The 27,304-nt window shown below is 36.3% G+C and overlaps 2 protein-coding genes across 4 annotated transcripts in view; one reads left to right on the top strand and one right to left on the bottom strand.

The window, feature by feature from the left end:
- Positions 1-27,304, top strand: part of LOC145672160 (uncharacterized) — a 315,761-nt gene that overhangs the window by 133,384 nt on the left and 155,073 nt on the right. The window contains exon 4 of one of the 3 annotated variants that reach the window (XM_081741500.1): positions 20,917-21,050. The exons of 1 other annotated variant lie outside the window; for it this stretch is intronic. In XM_081741500.1, coding sequence (XP_081597626.1) covers positions 20,917-21,050 — 134 coding nt within the window. Of the gene's footprint in view, positions 1-20,916; positions 21,051-26,062; positions 26,110-27,304 lie in introns of those variants that run through there. One more of the 3 variants, XM_081741502.1, reaches the window with a different exon arrangement.
- The window catches only part of LOC145672159 (uncharacterized), a 155,471-nt gene that overhangs the window by 106,237 nt on the left and 21,930 nt on the right, over positions 1-27,304 (bottom strand). The window contains exon 2 of the mRNA XM_081741499.1: positions 15,105-15,259. Within this exon, the coding sequence (XP_081597625.1) occupies positions 15,105-15,259 (155 nt within the window). The remainder of the gene's footprint in view (positions 1-15,104; positions 15,260-27,304) is intronic.

Below are 27,304 nucleotides of genomic sequence, written 5' to 3'. Positions count from 1 at the left end.
TAGATAAGTATGTAGCGTCACTCGTTTTCTAGCTACTCACAAAATATACGACGAATAACTCATCATCTGGAAACTCTTGATTTAATACTGTTTTGCATCTCTAGATCATCTGCTGTGGATCATTAAGAATATTGGGGTTGAGTCCAAAGTAAAGTGGTTTAGCGTGTTTGCACACGATACCGACAAAATCGGAAGAAGCCCGTATATACTGCATGGAGAAGATACAGCAGTGATAAAGATAATAGACTGAATGCGCAATGAAAAGTCAAGAAAAGCAAAGAAGCTGGCCATGACCCCGATACGTATCAGATCCTCAGGGTCTTCATCGACCGTCTTCAGAAATAAAACATAGGGAGGAGACCGCCTACGAGGAAATCACGTACTAAGGAAGGAAGAAAAAAAGACTTCACATCTTTAGATATTCAACAACAGAACACGCAATGTAAAACACTTTACCGGCACCTTTAATCTCCACGTTGTTGATTTCACTGCAAACAACTTGACAATTATCTGTTTTAAAGCAGATGGTAGACTTTGAGTTCATTTGATACTAGCCAAAATGCTCGTTCTTTGCACAGGAAGAACAGGTTTATAGAAAATAGTGTATTGAAAAGTGTATTTGAACCCTTTCCTTTTCCTTAGGATGTGTACTTTAATCGAAATGAAATTACAAAATCCCGGATTGTTTAAAAAGTCACTTCAATCGGTCTAGCCGTTTTTGTTTGCGAAAAATGTAACCCTCCTTCTTCCTTAGAATATGCATTTCAACAAGCGTGTAATGATTAAAAAAAAAAAAAAAAAAAAAAAAACGTCAACCCAAGTGCTAACTATATTTTAAAGAATCACTTTAAACAGTTCAACCGTTTCCTCACTTTCACCATTTTATGAATACAAGCAGAGAAATTAAAGTATAGAAATTGTTCCTCATCCCGCCTGGAAGCTGTATTTTCTAAAATGCTTGGACATGTATCAACTGATTATATATATATATATATATATATATATATATATATATATATATATATATATATATATATATATATATATATATATATATATATATTGTAGGTATGGTCACACACAACTTCGACATAGGTACGAGGCGCATCCGGAAAGTAACTTTTCCACGCGTCCCGTAGCTAGGAAACCGTATATTGCGCGTGCGTCAGCAGAACTCCCATAGTGCTCTCAATAGCGTCGTGGCGGAGGTTGAAGATGGACGTTAATATTCCAGCACCCGCTGCGTGTGAAATGCGAGCAGTGATAAAGTTTTTTAATGCACAGGGCATAGCGCCGATTGAAATCCATTGTGAGCTGTATCGTTGCAAGAATGCCAATGCTGGCCCCATGCGACTTGCTTTGTGTTCTGGAGTCAGTTACTTTGGCACCCACCTAGTACACAACTTCTTGAACAACAGGCGTTCCATGACAATGGTGTGCAATATGGAGCAAGAAATCTGCGGGAACTGCTTGATCACGGGGTTAAGCCCATAGACCTGGCACAGCTGACAGTGGATTTCAATCGGCAGTATGCCCTGTGCATTCAAAAACTTTATCACTGCTTTCACTTTACACACGACGGGGACTGGAATATGAACGTCCATCTTCAACCACGACGCTACTGAGAGCACTAGAGAAGTTCCACTGTCCCATGCGCCATATTAGTACCTTACTCTCTCACTTGCAAGCAGTTGTGTCGCGCAGCATATGTTTTCTAGCTATGGGACGCGTGAAAAATTTACTTTCTGAATGCACCTCGTACATCGACATTAATGATTCTTTTTAATAAACTTATGTAGTTTGTATTCATATTCCGAGTTTCTTTTTCCTAACTTGAAAAGGTTGTGAGATACTCTAATTTTGGCATAAGTTTTGAATTGTCCTCTCCCGACTTATGATGCATTTTAAATTAAATGAAATGAAATCTTTCAGTTTAACGTCCCACGATTATGCCCGTTGGGCTAAGAGAGACAGATGATAAAGGCAATTGAAAGATGATGGAAGAATTGATGGAATGAGATGTAGGAGGAAATGGGAGTACCCCGAGAAAACCCACGCACACGATTTGTCCACCACAAACTTAACTTAGCCTGGGATCGAAACAGAGACCTTACGCACCAGACGTAAGTGCTCTACCACTAAGCAACGGTGCTCCCGATGGTTATTCTTGCTAGCACGTCTAGAGACGCTTTCATTATGCCACTTAACCAAAATGGCATAATGAAAGTTCAGTTTGAAATAGATACTAATTTCAAACGATTCAACCGTTTTCCCGTAATACCATCACAAACAACATGACGTTCATTATTTCTTATATGACACATATTCATATTTATGTGGAGTAATATTGTACAGAATTGAAACGTTGATAAAATTACTCAAGGTTGCTAAAAGATTACGAGAATTACTTCGAGATGTTAGTATTGAAAAGAACAGGAGAAAATAACTAATGAAAGTAATAGAGTTTTACAATTATGCTAAAGGAGGCCATAGACGCACACACTTGCATGAAAGATTTGTTTCATCATGCATGTTGGAAGAATTTTTTGCCCACACACGTACCAACCTGCTGTCCAACTTAACGACCTTGGTATTACGGAGAAAAGAGTCGCGTGATTTCTTCTGCTGTTGTGATTGGAGGACCTAAATACAAAACAACCAACTTGCATGAACGAGTACATACACGATAAACATGCATGAAGAACGGCAAAACCATCATGCATTTTTACAGATTTTAAAAACTTTCAACGTGCATGAAAAAGGCCATACACGATCAACTTGTGTGTGCTTTTATCATTTTTTATGCATGTTGAAAGATTTCTTCATGCATGTGTCTCCGTGTATGGGTCCCTTAAGAGATGGCGTTTGTGGCGTTTGAAGGTGGCGCTACGAATTTCCTGTAAAAGTTTTTAGCTAATGAGAGGGTTGCGGTGTTAACACGCCTTCGTCACCTGCTCGCGCTGTAGTGTATCTTCGAGCCACGCCCCTTTTAACGTCATGTCATAACCTTCGTTTTATTCGGCTAGTTCACACACCACTGATTGTGTCCAACGCTTTAGTGGACGTTTAAACGAGAATGGTTAAAACTTAATTGCGGCGTAATGTTAGGAATTACAGTTGTATTTGCAAAGAAATTGTATTTTGGAAGCACGTAATAGAGGTATAGTAGAAGGAAAATAATAGAGAGGAATAAGTAGATTATAGTTGAATGACATATTAAAGTATAGTGCTTATACCAAGACGAGGTTAGTAGCTCAGAACAGTCTCTCAATTTGGGGAAAGTGACCTCAAAGTAATAGCAGAATCTTTATCATAATATGTATTTGAATACTAATTTCATTGAATTACCTACTGCCTCGTATGTAAGCCTTTCCTTCCGATTATTCTTTGCGAAAAATTTAAACCTCCTTCCCCCTTTATAGAAAAAGGGAAAGAGGTATATGTTGTAATTATTGATCTAGAAAAGGCTTTTGACAGCGTGAATTGCGAATTGTTGTTGGAAGTTCTAAAGAAAGTTGGATTGGAATGGAAAGATCGAAGACTCATAAGAAACGTATATATGAATCAACAAGTAAGTGTTAGGATAGAAGAGAGTGCAATTGGAAGGGGAGTTCGATATGGATGCTGTCTCTCGCCTGCATTATTTAATATCTATCTAGAAGAGATGGTGAAAAGAGCCTATAAAATGAAGACGGTATTTCAGTAGGAGGTAGAATGATTAACCGTATATGGTTTGCTGATGATGTGGCACTTATTGCAGAATGTGAAGAGAAAATCAACAAGATGTTTGAAAACTTGAGGAAGGGCTATGAAAAACATGGAATGAAAATATTTCAGAAAGACAAAAGCCATGGTGATTGGAACGAAGGGGTCGGTGTCAAATATAGAAGTAGGAGGGGAATAAATAGAACAGATGAATAGTTTTCGATACCTGGGTAGTGGTATTAGTAATGGTATGAAATGTAAACGTGAAATAAAAGCAAGGATAGGAATGGAGAAAGAAGCCTTAGCAAAAAGAATATACTATTTTGTGGGACCTTGAATAAAGAGTTGAGAAAAAGACTCATAAAATGCTTCGTGTGGAGTATTGTACTGTATGGGGCGGAAACGTGGACATTACGCACAAATGATGAAAAACGACTGGAAGCTTTGGAAATGTGGGTGTGGAGAAGAATGGAGAGAATTAGCTGGGTCAAGCGGTAAACGAATAAGAAGGTGTTAGAAATGACGGGGGAGGAAAGAAGAATTTTAGATATTATTAAGAAGAGGAAGAGAAACTGGTTAGGACATTGGCTAAGAAGGAACTGTATCATGAGGGACGTGCTAGAGAATATGGTGGCAGGAAAGAGAGGGAGGGAACGAAGGAAACTACAAGTGATGGGTGATACAAAATGGAAAAATCGCACATTAAGACGAAGAGGTTAGTTGAAGACACGTGGAGCATGGAAGGTTCTCAGTTGCAGCAATAATGGCTGAATGCCTATGATGATGCTCCCGCTTTGGATACGCATTTCAATCAAAGGGAAATGATAAAATCCCTTGCCAGTCGAAGTGCTAATTGTAACCATAATTCTGTTCCAGTGAAAATCGGTCGTGATGAAAGGTGGTCAGCTTAAAGGGGGGTGGTCATCCAGAGAAGTTGATATAGATTCTATAAAAAGTATTGAGCGTTTTGAAGACAAAATTGAGAAAACATTTATTGTGATTTGAAAATAATATTTTGACACCACATATGCACAATTTTATTCGATGAGCTGCCATTTTCCCGGCAAAATCATAATCGCTTCGTTATACAACTTAACGTGGTTTCTGGTCAAGAAATTGTGACACGTGATTTTCACAGTCCTCTTTTGAAACTAACTTATCATCAATAAGGGAATTCCCAAAAACCAATAAAAATGATAGTCTGATGGTGTCAAATCCGTGTTATACGGTGGATACATTATTATCTCCCAGCCAAGTTGTCTCAATTTCTGATGTTACAGACGTATACAGTTTGAAAAATGAAATCTTTGAGTTTTACGTCCCACGGTTATGCCGGCTAGGCTAAAGGAGACGGGTGATGATGAGAAATGAATGAAATGGTGGAATGAACAAAGTGGGAGGAAACGGGAGAACCCCGAGAAAACCCACGAGCACTATTTGTTCACCATAAAGTCCACATCGCGTGGGTGGGATTGAAGCAGGGACCTCAAGCAGCGGAGGTAAACACTCTACCACTGAGCCACCGCGCCGTATGCAGTTTGATATCAGGGTGGTATCGGCACCCTTTCTGTTGACCAGGTCCGGCATTTCTTTTAAATTACTAGTTACACTCTCGCTAATTGTTGACACAGTACATGTGCGAGTCTATCGTTCTGCGCGGCGGTAGCTGGTTGTGATGCATCTTGCAGTGCCTCAAAACGCAGAGAACAAACTTCCTAGACGTCAGTATGTGTTTTGCCACAGATTGTGGAGCGTCTTCTCGCTTTGACTACGATCTTTTTCACACATTGTTATAGGTTATCAACTTTTCATCACTCGTGATCATCCGCAACAGAAATGTTTCGAGTCGGTTACGTTTCACTAGAGATCCAGAGATGCATAGTTCAGTCGAGTAACTGTTTCGGAGTGAGAGCATGTGACACCAAAACGTCAACTTTATAGTGGCGGATCCAAGGGGGGCTATAGGGGCTATACTCCCCTTGACGCTCAGATATACACTGGATAAAACAGCAAAATATGGTTTAGCCCCTCCCTTGATCATATCCTGGATCCGCCCATATATATATATATATATATATATATATATATATATATATATATATATATAGAGAGAGAGAGAGAGAGAGAGAGAGCTTTCTCCAACTGGTTTAATACTGTTTAGTGATGAATGTTTAGGTCATTAGTGATTTCATATCTGATCGCATGCAAATGGGGCCCCAAATTTCCAGAACGAAAGCCGCTAAACCATCTTTTCGCTATTGCTTTTGATAACATATTTTCCCCATGAATAGCACAGAGTTTTTTCAGAGGCCTGCGAAGCATTTGCTCCGTTATCGAAATAAAATTGTAAAATGTAATGTAGTTTTGTGGAAAGCTCATTTATCTTCACGGCACAACACCGTACGTCCGTTTATAAAAACTCTAGAACTTTTTGGACATATATTAGCTTCAACTGTAAATTGTCAAATGACGTTAAGCCTGACCCGCTGTGAGTCATACTTTGAAATTTGGAATACTATCATCATCACATGCGTAAAAGTATCAACCCTTTTAGACTACTTGATATAACCACCTGTTTGAATATTTGCAGCATGGATTAGACTTTATGAGCACAATATTAGAAATATTTAGCATTTAGTGTTCTGTTTTGCAAGATGTACTTCCATATTTGAATTCAGTTCTTTGATATATCTCTAGCAATATACTGTTTAATTTACGCTTGGAGATTTCTTTTCATGGGTATATTCTTTGTTAGCGTATCGTGACCAGAAATGAAACTACTGTTTTCCAGTTTGTGTGTCTTATATGCTTGTGGCATGACAAAAATATTAGCATTCTTCTTTGTGCAAAGAAAAATTTCAATTGATTCCAATCTTGTAAGAAAGAAAAAAAAATCGCCAGTGATCGAGAGTGAGAAAACTTGTTGATTTAAAGAGGTGGAAGAAGCATTATTCTTTCACAACATTTGTTGCTAGTATTTATTTTCTGAATGTATTTTATCATTGAAGAGAGTAAGATATCGAACTATTATCAGTATATATGGGTGTGTCAAAAGTTTGGGTCAAAGGTCAACTCCGTCATGAGTAAAGATACGAAAAAATGGAAGGAGAGGAAAGTTGTTGGAAATAGATGTTTTTGAATCTGAAATCGTAGAATTTTTCAAATCCCACGAGCTATTTTATTTGTACCTTACACTTGTTAGGCGCTCCGTGTTAAATGAAAAACGCTACGTTTTCAGTTCAGCAAGCTGTTCCAACTGAACGTAAAGGCACTCAAAATACAAGGTGTGATCAAACAATACGGTAAATGAATTTTTAGCAGCAACTGCTAACGTTACAATCATTTGATGTAATTTGTCCGATAGCCTGATCCGTTGAGACAGGCAGCATCATGTTGGAACATGTTCTGACTTGTTAGTCAGCGTCCAGAGCCGCTAAAGCGAGGTTGTGTTTACCGTATATCTGTTGCACATTATGGATTTCGAAAAATGCGTGAACATTAAGTTCTGTTTCAAGTTGCAAAAAAGTACCAAAGAAACTCATGAAATGTTGAAATTGGTGCATGGCGATAATGCTGCAACTAGTGTTGTAAATAGAAAAAAAAACGGTTCGTATTTTTTCAGAAATGTACGTTTTTTTTAGAAAAAAAACATTGCCTCTCGTTTTTTTCTAAATTTCGTTTTTTTTTCAAATAGTCATTTGTAATGCATCTTACGTCTATTTAAGCATGAAATATTTTTATGTACGTGTAATCACCGTAAAATGCAACATAAATTAAACGCTAGATACTGATACGCTATAAACATTTTACAATTTACATGAATACCATACCTATTAACAATTCGGGTTTCAGCAGTTTTCATCAGTATCAATTAAGAAATCAAAGGAGAAAGGAAATTTTGTTTTTTCGTGAAATCAGGCCTTTAATAAGTACGAAAATAATGTCATGAAGAGTATAAAATTCCAATAACTTGTCTAAAGGTAAAAACTAATACTAATTTGCCTAATAGTATTTTTCTAAATGTCATATATAAATAATTTGTCGACTAGATATATATAATATGCAGAGTCGGCTTTACCATATATGCAGTGGCGTATTTAGGATTTTGTTTCGGGAGGGGCTTTGCTAACTTTCGGGAGGGGTTTGCTTGAAAATGTGAAAATTCTGCAAGATATTTCATATACTTTACTATAGTAAGTAAGATTACGGGGGGGCTTAAGCGCGGAAGCCCCCCTAAATACGCCACTGCATATATGCAACACGTGCATTTGCGTGGAACGGCAAGCTTGGATGGTCCGGCAAAATCTGTCATAAGTATATTATTTAAATTAAAACAGACTTCATGATGATGGTAGTTACATTTATTAAGCTGACCTATTTGAATACTACATTCGTAAATAATGTTTAGGTTGGGATTAGTTTAAGGCCACATGGACAATGCTAAAGCAAATGGTCGAATAAATCCGAGCACAAATTGCTTGATTGTTGTCAAATGCAAGAATTCAATTCTCGAATAGTAGTGAATATCTGTTCTATTTAGTAAGTTATTACAGTTTTGATATGAAATTAGTCTTGTTTTTGTCAGAAACAAGTTCCTTATCATTGAAGATAGAAACAAGTTTAAAAAAAAATGTTAGATGATTTAGAAGAAAAATCAAGAAATAAAGATAAAAGAGCTAGTTGCGCTGGAATTGCAAACTGATACATTGAGATTCAAGCTCAATAGCGAATTCTGTAAAAACAATTACCATCTTTCCTCTGCAGGTGTGTTTGCTTTATCTTTCATTAACATAATAGATTAATATTAAAAAAAAACAGACACAACGGAATTGCATTTTTAGTAAGTATTTAAGCCTTTCTGAGTGCGACTGCACTTACCCTCACCTTTGTTGTTCATGCTGGAGTAGCATACTTAAAATCATAACTTTTAAGATTTGTTCTTTCTGGGGAAACTGGGAGGCGGCAAATTATGCCATTGCAGGAGGCGACAAATTGACTAGGACCGGCCCTGATGATATGTATATAAAAGACATGAATATAGAATGACTCAATTTGAAGTAATAGGATGACTCAATTTGAAGTAATGCAGGGTGTTTCAAAATTAATATTAGGATTTTGAAACTGTGTAGTATCTATTACAATTAACTTACAATTATAAATATTATATCAAATGAAAGAGCAACTCAAACAGTTTTGTACGCATGCATGTACATGCATTGTTTCTTCTGTCTGCCGTTAGAAAGAGCAAGTAGCAAAGATGAAGACTAGAGAGCAGAAAGCATTTTGTGTTTTAATAAAGACTGAATCTGTACAGTACAACCGTCTGTGTGAAGAATATTAAGGAGACGCTTGCAACTACGTCTTTATCGTTTGCAGTTGCTACAGGTCTAAAGCTTACAGACTACGGTTTACGTGCCAATTTCGCAAGAGAAATATTGCTGCATAACAATGAAGATTTTCTGGATCGTGTCGTCTTCAGTGATAAATCGACATTTCACCTAAGAGCTAATGTGAACACTCATAATGTTTGCATCTGGCCGTCAGCAAATCCTCAGGAGATGGTACAGTTGAAACGAGACTCCCCTAAATTGAATGTGTTTTGTGTCATTTGGTGGAAAGTTTATGGGCCTTTCTCGCCTATCGACTAGATATGTGCCGTGTGACGAATGAATCTCACATTGAACACTTGTAGCAAAGACTGTTTGAGGTGCTCTTTTACTTGATGCATTGCTTATAATTGTAGGTAAAATGTAATAAGTACTACGAAGACTTAAAAGCCCAAAATTTATTTTGAAACACCCTACATTTCTCACCAACAGTGTTGGAACTAAGATGTAAAAAGGAGAGAAAATTTTCCTTATAAAGTTATTGTTAACAACGATATTATTATTAGTCGAGACTATAACTACAACAACAACACGAGTTAGTTGTCAAAAAAATGTAATCAAATGTATACTCGGTGGCCCAGGTGGCCAAAGTGGCACACACAGGTGTGTCACTTGTTTAATCCGCTCCTGTGTGGACACAAATTAAAATATCGGGATATTATTCTTGAAAAATATGGTTGGACTATAGTTTATCATATTGATTTATTTTCCTTCTGGTGTCGAATTTCCTTCTCAAATTTCACCCCAGTCAAAAATTCGAGAATTTTCTAATTTCGAATTTCCTTTACTTCTTTTTTCCCTGTAGCTTCCTTCATTGTACAAAGACCTCATTAAGATTTGCCAGATAGATACCTCGGATGGATACCTAACTGTTGACATCAGTTGGACGGGCTGCGCGTAGTGTTGCCAATTAGGGAAATTAAAACTTCCCTAAATTTGGGCAAAAAAATCGAGATTTTTGTTCATAAATCCGTACCTATACGTCCGAGTGCAAGTCAACTTACGCCAATCGAACATTTGTCCTTACTTAACAAACGCAAGTACAGATCGTTACAATGGGGTAATTAGGGGGCGCACGTAAAATTCGTATTTACGTTCTAACCCTTGATTTTTCTAGTTTTTCCTCACTTTTCTGTTTACCATAATATATTTTTGGTAATTAGAAACTTTGTTCCTTAAATATCGCCATACTACTTGTAGGATATATTAGTGGTGTACCAATGTTTAATTTAAGATAGTTTGCGTCTGTCTGATAGCAGTGTTGCCAGCTACAGAAAATTTTAATTCCACATTTTAGGGGGAAATTTTGGAAAAAATATATATTTTGTCTCTATTATTTCCCTCTTGTTGGCTATATCGGAACAAACGTAGCGGTATCTGGAAGTCTCGTCTTTGCTCTACACAACGCACTATAGAAAGTTTCAATAGGGGAAGTACAGTTGAGGTTTACAGTGGACCTTGTTCTCTAATTGGAAAGATAACCGTGATTTTTTTAAAGGTAGAATGAGATATTTTTTATTGACATGCTTACTTTATTAGATATCGTCACAATACTTGTGGGATATATTAGAGTGATACCAAAGCTTATTTTAAGATAGTTTGTGTGTGTCTAATAGTAGTGCTGCCAGCTACAGAAAATTTTAATTCCAGATTTTAGGGAAAATTTTGGGGAAAAATTCCCTTTTTTTATTTCTATTATTTCCTTCTTGTTGGCTACATTCGAACAAATGTACCAGTGTCTAACAGCCTCATCCTTAGCCTACACAGCGCACCATAAAAAGTTTCACTAGAATAATTAGAGGAAGTACAGTTGAGGTTTATAATAAACCATGTTCTGGAAATGGTAAGAAAATGGTGAATTTCTGAGGTAGAATGAGATTTTTTTAAAATTCATGCTTACTTTGTTATATATCGCCATGATACTTACAGGATATATTCTTGGAGTACTACGGTTTATTTGCAGATAGTTTTCTTCTGTCTGATGGCAGCGTTTCCAGCCAAAACAATTAATTCCCGCTATTAGGTGAAAAATTCGGAAAATTTCCCTTTCCCCCCCTCTGTTATTACCCTCTTCCTGGCTACATTGAAACAAACGTACCACTACCTGAAAGCTTCCTCTTTGCCCTACAGAACGCACCATAAAAAGTTTCAATAAGATAATTAGAGAATCTGTACCCCGGCATATTTGACTTTTTGCTTCTGAGGCGTAAAAAGTGTCAAAATTTCATGTGTATGACAGAATTTTTTCTTTCCCTCTTTGAATGGAAGCCAGCGATTTCAGGATTTCACTGTACCTTGTCAACACATCAAAGATTTGTTTAGGTGACTTGAACCCATATAGCAGCAGTGGTGCTAGATACAAAAAAAAAAAAAAAATTGAAATTAGGTTAGGGAATTTTTTGAAAATTTTCATCCCTACATTTCCCTCAATAATTTCCCACCCGTTGGCAACACTGCAATGCAACTTACACCAAAAAATAGCCACATCCATTTTCTAGGAAACAAGGCCTTAACCATATCAATCGAATGAATAGTTTTTGAGCAATAAGTCACTAACTGGAAATGTAGGAAAACGCCAAAAATGACCTGGGGCCAAAAGGAATAATCACACAATTTTGCTCGTATAGGTACAAAGAAACAAATGATTTGTAAGTTACGAGGGCTTCGACTCAAGTTCTGTTGATTATTTCAATAATCTGCAACATAAATCAATAAATAATAGTTGCTAGAAAAACAAACAGACATTTGAAAAAAACATGAAAAAGAACGGTTTTTTATTGAAAAAAAACTTCACAGAAAAAAAACCGTTTTTTTACAACACTAGCTGCAACTCTGAAGACTGTTTGCAAGTGGTATGAGCGATTTAACTCGTCGTTACACGCACCCGCGGCAAATTGCCGCAGTTTTGCAAAAACACCTGCACTTTTCTTATTCTAAGACAATAGGGGCGGAGGGGCCGAGTTATCCCCTACCCACCCCACCTCTACCTGATCCTGACCGGTTTTGCCAGTCACGCGCATGGTTCGGGAGTGGAAGGGTGTGCATTGATCACCGTGAGCAAATTGCTAACGGCGCGTGTAACCACGTAGAGATTGTTGTGAGAGGCTGCTAACGGGCGTGTTCTAGTGTTAAGTGTTGTATTTTAAGGGCCGTTTGCTCATTCTTTAAACTTATTGTTTGAAGAGTAGAACAACAGGTGGCACTAGTATCGTACAAAGCTGCAAAAAACAAGTATATTGTATTACTTTCTACATGGCACGACGATGATGAGATTGATAAAAGTACAGGTGATGCATGCAAACCATCAATTACCTTCTTCAAACAAAAACAAATGTGGTGTAGATATCAGTGACGCCATGCAAAAAGAATGTAGCGTATCGAGTGTATCAAATCGCTGGCCACTAACCATGTTTTTCTTTGAATTGAATGTTGGTAGAATAAATTCGTTTGTTATTTGGAAAGCCAACAAAATGGGAGATAATGAATTCAAGAAGCCTGCAAGAAAAGACTTCTTGAAATCACTTGGCTGATAGCTTCTTTTGGATCATGCGCAAAGAAGAATAGCTACAAACTATCCAATCGCAAGGTCAATAAATGACCGGCTAGTTGAAATATTCCAACTTCAGCCAATTAGGCAAGAACCTCAAGCAGCACCTGATCAGCGAGGTCATAATAGAGTTTGTGGTATCTGCCCTCGCAGAAAGAACAGGAAAACTACCGTCTTATGCATCAACTGCAACACTCCGAAATGCAAGGAACATAAGACCATCATGTACAAACTGCACCGAGCGTGGCCAAGGACCAGCTGCAAACGATAAGGACGGAGAAGGTGACATGTAAATATACGTTCTAAATTTTAGTGGACTAGTTTCATAACATCACTGTTCTAGTACATCAATGATGTTTTTGTACATTGTTTTTGTATTTGTAATAATAAAACGTGTGTCAATATGGCGGAGAAAATTTCCTATAGCCCAAATAGCTAATGCGGCAATTTGTCACAGTGCGTGTTCTGGCGTTACTTTGTAAATCAAAGAGTGCAGCAATATGCTAACGTGGCGTGTTCTCGTGTAGTAATAGAAAATTCAAAAAAACTGTGAAAACATAACAAAAATTTTCTCAAAATCTTTAGGTTAATCTTTTTTAGGTACTCAAAGTGTCTATAATAAGCTAAGAAGCCAAAATTTCATAGAATAAATTTTTCACTCTCAATAAAAATGTACGAATACTGATATTAAATATCAAAACTTGCGTGAGCAAATTGCGTCATGGCGTGTCCTCATGTTACAATTGGGGGGCGTGTACTGACGTGTTAAAACCGGAAACGAGTCGATAGAAAACGACCAACGTTCAGGAGGTCCAATATTCTCAAAAACAAGAGAATGTGTAAAACGTAGCAAAAGTTGATTGTTCAAACAGGCGAATAACTATTCGGAAGCTTTCTGAAGAACTAAACATCTCTTACGGGTCCCTACAAAGCATTTTAACTACCGATTTGGAAATGAGAAGAGTGAGTGGGAAATTCGTTCCTCGACTTTAGACTGACGAACAGGAGTTTTTGGCCGAAAAAATACCCTTCTGTCCGCATCCACCGTACTCTCCAGATAAAACATGACACAACTCCTGGCTCTTTCCAAAAATTAAAACCATGCATAAAGGAAAACGTTTGGACACCATTCCTGACATTGAGAGGGCCACGACACAGCAGCTAAACGCCCTTCCAAAAGAAGTCTTCCAGCAATTCTTTCAGTTATGTATTCAACGTTAGGGTAAGTGCATTGCTAGTCAAAGACAGTACTTTGAAGGAGATTAAACCAAATTTTATATAAGCTTATTACTTTGTAATAAAATTATTAATCGTATTTTTTAATCACAACTCGTAGACACGGGAAATGTGCACATTGTCGTGTAAAGGAACCTAGAATAACACATTGAATCCGTTTCCAAACAATACTGTGTTTTTGATATGGTGAAAACACAAAGGGAACACCCTGCTGAATTAGCAACCTTGCTTTTTCATTTAACATAGAGGACTTCGCCAGTGTGGAGCCCAAAGGGGTGGTGTGATGGGAAAAATCTACATTTTCGATTGAAAACAGCCTATTTCGAACAACTTTTCTCTATTTCTTTGTCTTTTTTTTTTCTTTACTCACAACACAATTAGGCTAGACTCCGGACTTCTGATACATTCTGCATTTAAATGTGAAAATTGCGTGTTTTGTTGCTTCATGGTTTGTTGTCTACGTTATCAAATAGTAAGGCAATTGCGCACAATATTGACCAGAGAAATATTCTTTTATAACAGCGTTGTGCGTCTTTACGAAGCTTTCTAAGTACGAAGCTATGTTTTTCTGTTATTAGTAATGAGAATTATCATCATGCCTCTATGTTTCTGTTGCGTGGGCGCTACAATCGATTGTCAGTGAAGGCGCACTAGTGTTAACTCAATATCATGAGGCTATTAAAAACCTGTTAGAATTAGAATTAGCGAGAACGGACATGAAAGGAATGCCAAAAATAATGGTGCTGGGGGTTGATGTGGTGACTACACATCACTCAGTTGAACCTGCACTATTTGACGATCACTTATATCCTTTCATTAGTTGAGAAATGCCATTATTTATTATTTTGTTATGATCCAGGAGAAAGTGTTTTAAGTCGATATTCTTTAGGTCAGGAGTGTCCAATCAAGGCCCGTTCACCTGTCTTCTGTGACCTGTGAGGTTCTGAAGATATACAATAAAACCTGCTGTCGTTTATAGCGTGATTGCTTCGTTAGTTTGCATAATCTTGAATATATATATATATATATATATATATATATATATATATATATATATATATATATATATATATATATATATATAAAATTAAATAACTTTCCTAACTTTTCTTCTAAATTGACATCATAATAACTGTTTGATCTGTGAAACGTTTACATTATTAGAGAAAGATATACAGTATTTTACTTTTATACTGAAAGTAACATAAAGAAAGTAAGTTCATATTTACCATATACTGTGGAACAGTCTTGATGAATGCACGAACTTTAGGGTCTGTTGAATGCTCGCCAACTAACTTGTGTCCTTGTCCTTCCAAAAGTTCCAGCTTCTCAATATCACCTGTTCGTAGCCATTGTCGGATGTTGCTAGGGTTCATCTGCAGAACTGAAAAGAATATATAAAAAATATGTTGTAATTTAAGTTCATTCAAACATTGTAATTTTAACATTAGCATACACTTTGAATATAGAGTTCGTGACGAAGCTTGCTATGAAAGGCTGAGGCTGGGCTAATCCTGTGATATTTTTTATTGCTTGAATTTAATCAGCACATTTTAGTAGTTTAAACTGCTATTTAAAATTTGCGGTGTTTATGGTTTTAAAAAAAAGTGCTGGGTGACCCCAGTAGTAGGCGATTTTCTATGAGTGTATCTAGTTTCCTTAGAAATCAGTAGATTTTAATCATATAGTAAAGGCTTAAGAGTCCCTATCACTGCGAAATTAAAATACCACTAAATTTACAGTAATTATGTGATATCTTCAAATAGATAGAAGATAATCGAAAAGTGGATTAAGACCTCGCTAGATGATGTTATTTTGCATGAGGTACCGTTATCACGAGTCACCTAGTAGCTTTCCGTTTGCAGTTATTTAGAAACGCGAAAATAAATGCAAATTTCCTAAATGGCTGGAAATCGAAAGCAGATAAATGAGTCATGATAACGGTATCTCACGCAAAATAATATTGTCTAGGGAGGTCTTGTTCCAGTTTTCGATTATCTTTTATCTATTTGAAGATATCATATAATTACTGTAAAATTAGCGGTATTTTAATTTCGCAGTGATGAGGCCTCTTAATGATAGAGCGTTTACCTCTGGTGCGTGAGGTCCCTGGTTCGATCCCCGGCCAAGTAAGTTTGTGGTGGACAACATCGTGTTCGTTTGTTTTCTCGGGGTATTCCCGTTTCCTTCCACATTTCATTCCACCAATTCTTCCATCATCATTCACTTGCTTTAATCATCGCCTCGCTTAGCCTAAAGGGCATAATCGTGGAACGCTAAACTGAAAGATTTCATTTCATTTTTTTCATATAGCAAAGTAATGTCCATATAAAAAAAACATACAACAATTACTTAAAGGACTGGTGGTTCGCCTCGATGGGATCTTACCTCTGTGTTTGATTTTATTATTATTATTATTATTATTATTATTATTATTATTATTATTATTATTATTATTATTATTATTATTATTATTAGTTTTAAACATATAATCGGGCAGGACTAGTAAGCTTATAATTTTGTCAAAGTCAGCGTTGCTGAAGAGCTAAGCAGGGTAGAAATGCAACTTCAAATCCAAACGTCATTGTAATATGCCAACGAAAATTAATAACAACAGAATCTGTAATTGGATTTGCAACGTTCCACACAGCCGTCAATTTACAGTCTGAAGGAAATATTACTTACATACAAAGTGTGTTCAAATGAAGCCTTCGAGAGTCTATCCGTCAGACATCCAGACTGTTAACATTGTTTTTAAAAAAGATTTGAATTTCCGTCCTTGGTAAGGCCTTATTACGTCCAGCAACTCTTTCCCGAGGACTGCGACTGCCGTATGGAATTTGTAGAAATCATGTTTGAGTTGAAAGAAGAAATTTCCCATCTGTTTGAGATTTTTTTATGAGGTAATTTTTCATGTGTGTGGTTTTGTTAATAGGCATAGCTCTCACTATTGAAGTAATGCGGATCAAAGTGCTGCTGTGAAAAACGCAATCAGGTTCAAAGGTAATAATGTATGAAATGACGTCGATCAATGTGATGGTCCCTCATATTCTACGGGATACAATGAACAGTCAATGCTACTTGGATATGCTTATGAACTTCCTGGTGCCTGTTATTACACAATAGAGTAACACTATACAGAGCTCATATTACGCAAAACTTGGCTCCTCCACACTTTTCTTTTAATGTTCAATAGTGGCTCATGCTCAGCTCCTAGGAAAGTTGATAGGCCGTCGGGACCAACAGAGTAGCCTGCTCGAAGCCCTGATCTTGCTCCGTGCGATTTCTTGTGGGGTTGAGCCAAAGAACTTTACAAGAATTATACGAAAACTTTTCATTAACTTGAGGAACGATTTCGTGATGTTTAGAACGCAGTTCCACATGATTTCTTAAGAAAAGCAGTGGATAAATGTATCAAAACGTTTAGAGAAATGTCTTCACAACGCTGGTGCTAGGAATTTGGGATGATAATAAACCTTAAAAGGTGGAAGTAATTATGATTGGAACAATATTGTATCAAATCTATATTTGCTGTGTAAAGAATATTAAGTCCGGTTTAAACGATTGAAAAATTCTTTGTAACAGTTTGTAGGGACATTTGATACATAATTTGAAACATTCAGATGTGCATCAACAGTGTAAGGTGTGAATAAACCTCTTCTTTTCAATGGTTAAAAAAGCCGAAATTTTTCAATCCCAATTTTTGTCAAACGAGTACAATTTACGATCCCAATTTTTGTCAAACGAGTACAATTTACGATTTTTGGACTTGACAGCTTTTAAGCAGATACAGAAATATAAAAATGGGAAGGGAGAAAGTAGAATGAGTAACTAGTTTTCTGTACTGTAGTAGCATTATTTGTGTAAACATGAAGTGCAAGCGTAAAATAAAAGCAAGGAAAGAAATGGTGAGAAAAGTATTTAAGAAGAGAATCAGTTTATTTTGTGGGTTCTTGAATAAATAGTTAAGAGAAAGTCATAAATATTTCATGTGGAGTATTACAATTCTGTGGCTCCATGAATGAAACCCATTACCCACATATGAAAAATTCACAGAAAATCAAGTTTAAATGCATGGAAATGTCTTTATTAAAGATTGTGCTATCATCTCTGTTGCTTTCATATTACTGCATATGCAACATAACGATTGAAGGGATGCTGTGTTAAAGGTCTAGTCTTGCAGGAGTACCATTATCTCCATGTTCAAAATTTGTGGGCTATGGGTTTCATGCATGGTGCCATGGAATTAACAGGGATAGAAACGTGGACATTGCGCTAAAACGACAGAAAACACCATTGACTTTTGATATATATATATATATATATATATATATATATATATATATATATATATATATATATATATATATATATATATATGTGTGTGTGTGTGTGTGTGTGTGTGTGTGTGTATGAGAGAGAGAGAGAGAGAGAAGAAGAAGAAGAAGAATAGAGAAAATTAGCTTGCTCGAGCAGAAAATGGCTGAAAAATTGTAGAAAATAGTAGAGGAGAGAAAAAACAGTTTAGATTAATTAAAAAGAGAAAGAGACACTAGTTGGGTAAGAAGGAACTGAGGAATGTATGGAGGTAGGAAAGAGGTAGGAGGAAGAAGTTACAATTGGTAGGGGGTATTAAACAGAAAATTTCATCTGAAGATAAAGTAGTTAGCTAAAAACCGAGTGCTTGGAAATTTCTCATTTTGCGGCAAGTAACCTAACAATAATGGCAGAATATCTATGATTGATGATTTGTGCTTTCTAGAATACACATTTTGCGTTGATTCAAATCAAATTGAAATGCTTCCTATCTTCTTTGCACGGAGACTTCTTATTATAACATTTCCGTCACAGTATGCTTAAATGACAACTCACGAAAGAAAGACAAAAAATACTGCCGGTGTGGATAATCTAAAGTAAAACCAAGTTGTGGCACGCGGGTACTTCAAATAACTTTAATACCAGTATTTACTTTCTAAATGATTTTGTGTTATTAGTTTTGCTTGGGTTAAACGTGTTTGTGGAACTAAGCTTCTCTACTATATAGGATATGTCAATGATTTTCGTATATTAAATCGTTTAGTCCGGAAATCCTTTTTCTTATACGTATATAGAATTTTATAACCTGTGTACGTATTTCCTATACCATATCTTCAACCCAACAAATTATCGCGGAACTTTTTCTTTCCTTTCAGTTTAACGTCCCACAATTATGCCCTTTAGGCTAAGGGATACGAAATATCGCGGAACTGATTGAAAGGATTGTGCATTCTGTGAAGTTCATCGATTCCATGTAAAGTATCGTCTGTTTTCTGCTTTCTTGTGGTTTTTGAGTAAATAATAATAATAATAATAATAATAATAAACATATGTACTCTCTTCCTTGCAATATAGACTTGACATAAGATGTGTCACAGGTTTTAAATTAAAGGGTTTGGAAGCATATTTTTTAAATTCAGCTTTGCAAATGTGACGCATCCTCCAATTAATGTGTTTTCACATCAATTGCGTACAAAATTGAAGTTTCTAGTTATGTACTTTATACGAGGGTCACTACGTAAGTTTTGAGATACGCATTGTTGTGGCACAGTATTTGAATTCCGACAATTGCGTTCGGTAGTAGTATCCAGAGCGAAGAAGCGAAGCAAGTTTCAACTCGCATCGCTTATCGGCGTGGCCGTATCGCCTTCACTTGTTTGTTGATGTGAGCAGTATTCGGCTGTCTAGAATGGAGCTCGAAAGGGAAAATTTTCGGGCAATGATCCTTTACGATTTCAAAAGTGATTTCAACGAGACACAAAGCCTTGACCGTTTGTAGGGGGCATTTGGGGACCTTGCTCCTTCCCGTGCTACACTTTTTCGGTGGTTTGGTGAATTCAGAAGAGGCCGGACATCCCTTAAAGTTGAAGAGAGAGCTGGACGTTCGGCAACAGCTGTGTCAGATGTAAACATTGCCGCTGTGGAGCAAATGATTCGAGAAAATCCTCGAACAACTTTCAAGGACATTGAATTTACAGTGAACATTGGATCGCCAGCAGCAACAAAAATTCTTCATGATCATCTTCGGCTCAGAAAGGTTTCATCTCGTTGGGTGCCTCACACTTTGACTGAACAGCAGAAGCGCATGCGTGTGGAATGATGTGAAGAAATGCTTGCAAGATTTGATGGAGGCAATTCTCTATGCATCTCTGACATTGTTACTGGTGATGAGACTTGGATCTATCAATTTGACCCTGAAAATAAACTCCAGTCTACAGTTTGGATCTATCCAGACGAAAATCCACCCACGAAAGTGAAGCGACCGTGAAATGTGGGGAAGAAGATGGTCGCAACTTTCTTCTCCAAATCTGGCCATGTTGCAACTGTTCCACTTGAAGAACAAAGGACTGCTCAGTGGTACACCACTGTTTGCCTAACAAAAGTGTTCCAGAAGCTTCGGGAACGACTTCATCATGACAACGCGTCCGCACACACGGCCAACATCACAATTCAGTTTTTAGAATCTACGGAGGTCGAACTTATGACTCATCCGCCGTATAGCTCTGACCTGGCCTCGTGTGATTTTTTTCTGTTCCCCAGGATCAAAGATCGCATGCGTGGGAAGAGATTTTGCAGCCCTGAAGAAGCTGTAGTGACTTACAAGAATGAACTTTCAATACTTGAAGAAAAAGACTGGCAACACTGCTTCCAAAAGTGGTTTTCGAGGATGCAAAAGTGTGTACAGTGTAATGGTGAATACTTTGAGAAAATGTAAGTGTTAAATTGATTTTAAGTATGTAAGTTATTTCACATCTCAAAACTTTCGTAGTGACCCTTGTATTTCCAAGGTTTTAATTTATTGTGAATCTTTCTTCATACTTAATTGAAAATGTATTAAAACAGTAGCAATATTTTATAATTGTATATACAGATATCAATGATTTCTTTTTACTCATGAAGAAAAAAAAACTGTATACATTGATTATCGTCCATTTTTTTCTTTCTAAGAAATAATTTTATATGGGATTCAATTCTGTGACATGCAGTTCTATTCTTCTTCTTTAGAGAAAGAAGTTGATGACTCCATATCCATTTCAAGTGATAAGAGTAGTAAGTCTTCTTCTCCCTCACCTCGAGTTCTAAATGTGTCATCGTCGTTGATAACTCCAATAAATATATGGATGCCAAGAATTAATCAGGTTATTCTTTTTACTGTGTTTAGAGGTAGTCACTAAGGGGTACATTGAAATTGATTGCTGTAAAATAATTAAGATTTTGATATATTTTGATTTGAGCGCTTTTTATTCAGTTCCTTGAGATTTCGGGTAAGAAAGGCATTGATCTTATTCATTATTTAAGCAATCTTACTAAAGGTATACGAGGGCTGGCTAAAAATTAACGAGACTTGTGCCAAAAGTACGGTTTATTATCACAAACTTATAAATTGAAGGTGATTCCCTTCATCATACTCCCTTGCCCTCTCTATACATGTTTGTATACGAAGTTTCCGTTATTGGAAACAGTTGTGGAAATCTTTAGATGTCACAGTTTTGAGTACCGCTGCCGTTTTCTGATTCACCTCTTGCACAGTCTGAAAATGAGTTCCCTTGAGGGCAGAGTTCACTTGAAAAAAGAAAAATCGCACGGTGCCAACTCAGGCGAATAAGATGGGTTTTCAAACACTAGAGTCTTCTTAGCTGCCAGAAACTGCTTAACGGTCAAAACAGTATGCGAAGGAACATTCATTGTTCTTCCACACGAGTGAAATTTTCTTTCTCGCAGCTTCAACAAAACCTGCTGATAATACGTACTGCTTATTCAATATCTGTCCTGACTATACCCATTCAATCAGGAGCAGGAGCAAGCCATTGATATCAAAGAACACAGTGAGATGACCTTCACTTTCGATTGTAGGATGCTAAACTAAGAGATTTCATCTATATTTTTAAACTAAAGATAGGACATTAACTTGTTATAAAATTGGTTAGCCTACAGTATATGTGAATATATATAAAACGGCCTAGTGTTATGGAATTATATGTGAACATACACACCATATTAACACTATCAGCTGTTGAGGAGTTCCGTACTTTAGCTCAAAGAACTGTCATCAGATCCTGATAAAATTTATATGGAACCTTTGAGAATGTATACTCTTTGAAAGCATAAAACAATTAAAACCGATACTCCTATATTGAAATTATGTGTGAATATGTACAAAATGAAGTCGGTCAGTTACGATATTTATACTGTTAGTCGTTGAAGTAACAAATAAAACACAGTTCTGACCAGAGCAGAATGAAATATATTAAAAACTATACTTACAATGTGTTACAGTTTCAAGGACCTAACGTCCTCTTCATCAGACACAAACACTGAGAAAAGACAGGTGACAGCAGATCTTATATACATGAGAAAGTGAAAGGCCACGCCCCTTCTTCTCTCTCATTGGTCGGAGGGAACCAATGAGGATAAAGTAAATTCCGAGCAAACAGAAAAATATAATGAGCCCTTTCACTTTTCCTAACAGTTCTTTAATGAGATGACATACAAAGAAAGTAAATAACAAATAGAAAACATTAAATAAGAAAAAAATATAACTAAATATATATATAAATATATAAATTTAAATAAATAAATAAATATTAATAGCCTATATGCACTTTTCTTGTTCCTTTTCTATCACATCCAACAATTTCTCCCATTGCTCGTGTATATTCATACCGCTTGTCCAATTCATTAGGTTCTCCTCTTGTTCTCTCTTTATTCTTCTAGCCTCTTTCCACTTTCTAATAATCTTCCTCTTCTCTCTCTCTAAACCCCTAGCTCCCTCCCAGTCTATTTTATGTCCCGTTTCCTTCACATGTTTGTATATAGCGTTATTATCTCTTTTCAGTCTAACATCATCCTTATGTTGTTTTAATCTGTCCATAAGCCTTTTCCCCGTCTCCCCTATGTATTTCATGTCACACTCACTACACTTCACTTCATATATCACTCCTTCTTCCTGCTCCTCTATATGATTTTCCTTCCTTTTCCTTTTCTTCCTTATGCACTTCAACAAAGTTTCTCCTCCTTTTCTATAAGTCTTCACACCACCTTTTCTTAATAACTTCTTCAGCACTTCGGTCTTTTCGCCTATGCTCTGAATGCCATACCATTTCTTGTCTTCCTCTTCTTTCCTATCCATATTATCTTCTTTTCTCTTTCTCCTAAACTGCTGTATCCTATATCCATTGTTGTTCAATTGTTTGTAGAATTTTTCCAAATCTACTGTCAGTAGAACAAGCCATTGTAGACATAAAGGATAAGGACGAGAGAGAGAGAATAAGGAAAAAAGCATTGTCGATTGTTAGGCAGAATATGAACAAGAAGGAGAGTAACTTAAGGAAAGAAGAGAAGGAAGGACTAAAAAGATTAAGGAAAAGAAAGGATATCGTAGTGGAACAGGCGGACAAAGGAGGCGCGTTGGTAGTAATGGAGAAAGGATGGTACCAGGAGAAGCTAGGGGAGTTATGTGATCAGACATATGAGGAAGTCGGTAACAAGGACATGAAAGATGAAGTGTTGAAAAAGATAGTACAAGAAGGGAAAAAGGCGGGGATTAAAAAGATGATCAACGAAAAAGGAAGGATTCCTGTCATGAAAGGTTTTCCTAAAATACATAAGAAGGACGTGAAGCTAAGACCAGTACTGGACTGCAGAGGTAACTATTTTGAACCACTAGAGGAGAAATTAAGAGAGATAATGGACGAAATCAGAGAAGGACAAAAGACATGCAGAGTGAAGAACACGGAAGAATTGAGGAAGAGGATAGATGAGATTAAGTGGAATCAGGAGAAAGTGTTAATGTTTAGTGTAGATGTTAAAGCCATGTTCACCAGTATAAGAAGGGATTATGTCATAAAGGCAATAGAAGAGGAGATGGAAGGGAAAGTTATAAATCAGTGGAAAAAAGAGAAAGTCATAAGAGCGCTTAAGACCTTGTGGGAAAATAGCTATTGCATAATTGGAGAAAGACTAGTGAAGATAAAAGAAGGTTTAAGCATTGGATCCAAGCTGAGTCCAGTTCTAGCGGAAATAGTAATGAACAAATGGGAGAAAAAAGTGACAGAACAAGCAGGAGGAAAGTTACTGTTCTTTTGCAGGTATGTTGATGATTGTTTAGGCATATGGACAGGGAATAGAAATCAACTGGAGAAATATGTTGAAAGTATAGAAGACCAAGAGAAAGGCATAAGGTTAGAATTAGAAGTTGAAGAAAATAACTCTATCAATTTCATGGATATGAAGATAGAGAAGCAAGGTGAGAAAGTGACTACTAGTTGGTATCAGAAACCGTGTTGGGCAGGTATTTATTGCCACTGGAGAAGTGATGTAGACAAAGCAACTAAGAAGAATTTCATTAGGAACATGGAAAGGAAGATAGAAAACATCAACAGCGAGGAAGAGGGAAAGAAAAAAGATTTGGAAAAATTCTACAAACAATTGAACAACAATGAATATAGGATACAGCAGTTTAGGAGAAAGAGAAAAGAAGATAATATGGATAGGAAAGAAGAGGAAGACAAGAAATGGTATGGCATTCAGAGCATAGGCGAAAAGACCGAAGTGCTGAAGAAGTTATTAAGAAAAGGTGGTGTGAAGACTTATAGAAAAGGAGGAGAAACTTTGTTGAAGTGCATAAGGAAGAAAAGGAAAAGGAAGGAAAATCATATAGAGGAGCAGGAAGAAGGAGTGATATATGAAGTGAAGTGTAGTGAGTGTGACATGAAATACATAGGGGAGACGGGGAAAAGGCTTATGGACAGATTAAAACAACATAAGGATGATGTTAGACTGAAAAGAGATAATAACGCTATATACAAACATGTGAAGGAAACGGGACATAAAATAGACTGGGAGGGAGCTAGGGGTTTAGAGAGAGAGAAGAGGAAGATTATTAGAAAGTGGAAAGAGGCTAGAAGAATAAAGAGAGAACAAGAGGAGAACCTAATGAATTGGACAAGCGGTATGAATATACACGAGCAATGGGAGAAATTGTTGGATGTGATAGAAAAGGAACAAGAAAAGTGCATATAGGCTATTAATATTTATTTATTTATTTATTTAAATTTATATATTTATATATATATTTAGTTATATTTTTTTCTTATTTAATGTTTTCTATTTGTTATTTACTTTCTTTGTATGTCATCTCATTAAAGAACTGTTAGGAAAAGTGAAAGGGCTCATTATATTTTTCTGTTTGCTCGGAATTTACTTTATCCTCATTGGTTCCCTCCGACCAATGAGAGAGAAGAAGGGGCGTGGCCTTTCACTTTCTCATGTATATAAGATCTGCTGTCACCTGTCTTTTCTCAGTGTTTGTGTCTGATGAAGAGGACGTTAGGTCCTTGAAACTGTAACACATTGTAAGTATAGTTTTTAATATATTTCATTCTGCTCTGGTCAGAACTGTGTTTTATTTGTTACTCTACTTATCCAGAGCCATGGAGTTTATTCATTAGTCGTTGAAGAGGTTCATATTCTAGCTTCGAAGACTCGTATCATCATATTCTAATGAAACTTATATGAGTACGATTGGGAAAGTATACTCTTTCAAACAAAACGTGAATAATCAAAATTGATATAGTTATGCTCAAGTTATGCTTGATCATACATACAATTATGGTATTAACACTGTCAGCCATTGAGGAATTTCGTGATCTAGCTCCGAAGACTATTGTTAGATTCTTATGGATTTTACATAGAAACACCGGAAAAGTGTATTTTTTTTTAACAATAAAAGAACCATTAAAATGTGTGTACTTACGTAGAAATTATGCGCGAACATGCACACAACATATATAGGCAGGGGATATTGTTTGGCATGCTCTGTGATACCACAAGGTTAACAATATTGCCAACTCAACATAAAGTTGTATTTTTTAAATGACACCATGTCAGATTATTACTTATTTCGAACATACATGTTAAATGAAAACTTACAATATCAGACTTATTATTCAGTGTTGCAAACTAAGGACGCAGTAGTATCACTAACATTCAAAATTTTGGTGATCTTTACAACAGTAATAACGCAAGGGAGACAGGCATAGCAATGCACATCAAAAGTTCTTTAGTGTCTAATACTATGATCGTAATATGACTGATTTCAAATGAATACGAACAAAATTATGAAGGATTGAAAATTTTTACTTCTTTTCAGAAAACCTTTATACCGAACAACTGCTAAGGTAAGTACCTCATCCAATTTCATTGATGAATTTCAATAAGTGTGAAGATCACAATACCATTTACAGGAATTTGATATTTCAAACTATTCTGGATATATGGTAAAAACTGTTATAGTTTACGCCATTACTTAAAATGTGTATTTCCGAAAACTTGTAGTTACACCTATCAAAAAGTGTTGTTGTAATGTTACAGAAGCAAAGTAAATGAAAAAAATGTTTTAAGAAGTGTGTCATTTTAAGGAATAAATCAGTTTTTATCATTTTATTATATCTCCCAAATGATTTGATATATGAAATTGCTACAAATGCAATTATGATATTTATGTCTCTTGAAAACCATGTACGTATCTCAACATTTTTTCGAAGTAAAATCTGTTGAAAAAACTCAACCTTTCAATTCCTTTTGACTTTTATCTACTTGTTTCAAATACATCATATGATGACCGTAGTATTCGACATTAAGGTACTTCAGATGTACATTATCCCGTCTGTCTCACTTGCTTATTACTGTTGTAGAACCCTCCAAAATTTAGTTATTTTTCTTTGTGATATTATAGCGTTCTTAGTTTGCAACTGCATAACAGGTATGGTATTACGTGTTCTTGTTTTATATGTAGATTTGAAATATGTAATTATTTGACGTAATGTCGTTTAAAAAAATGCGACTCTATGTTGGATTCGCAACACTGTTAGCCTTGTGGTATCACAGAGTCTGCGATACAAATGTCCTCTTGCCGATATTTGCGTGGTAAACAAAATTTCAGTGTTTACTGTCCGTTAGTTTAAAAGTTACAAGGGCTTATCAAGATAAACGGCCCACCCTATATTTATATATACAGGGTGTTCCAAAATGAATATTAGAGTTTTAAGGCTTTGTAGTATCTATTACATTTAACGTACAGTTATCAGTAGTACATCAAATGAAAGAGAAACTCAAACAGTTTTTGCTACAAGTGTTTAGTGTGAGCACAATCGTCACACGGCATACATCTAGTCGGTAGGCGAGAAAGATCCGTAAACTTTCCGCCAGGATATGGCCCAAAAACATATTCAATATAGTCTTGTTGCAACTGTACCATCTCGTGGAGAATTTACTTACCCCCAAATGCAAACATTATGATTGTTCACATTACCACTTAGGTGAAATGTCGATTCAATACTGAAGACTACACGATCCAGAAAATCTTCATCGTCATGGAGCAAAATTTCATTTG

This window comes from Thermobia domestica, chromosome 15, assembly GCF_964235325.1.
Source record: "Thermobia domestica chromosome 15, izTheDome1.hap1.1, whole genome shotgun sequence".
Classification (NCBI taxonomy): Eukaryota; Metazoa; Arthropoda; class Insecta; order Zygentoma; family Lepismatidae; genus Thermobia; species Thermobia domestica.
The sequence above is the reverse complement of the archived record's forward strand: the minus strand, read 5'-3'. Positions and strand labels throughout refer to the sequence as shown.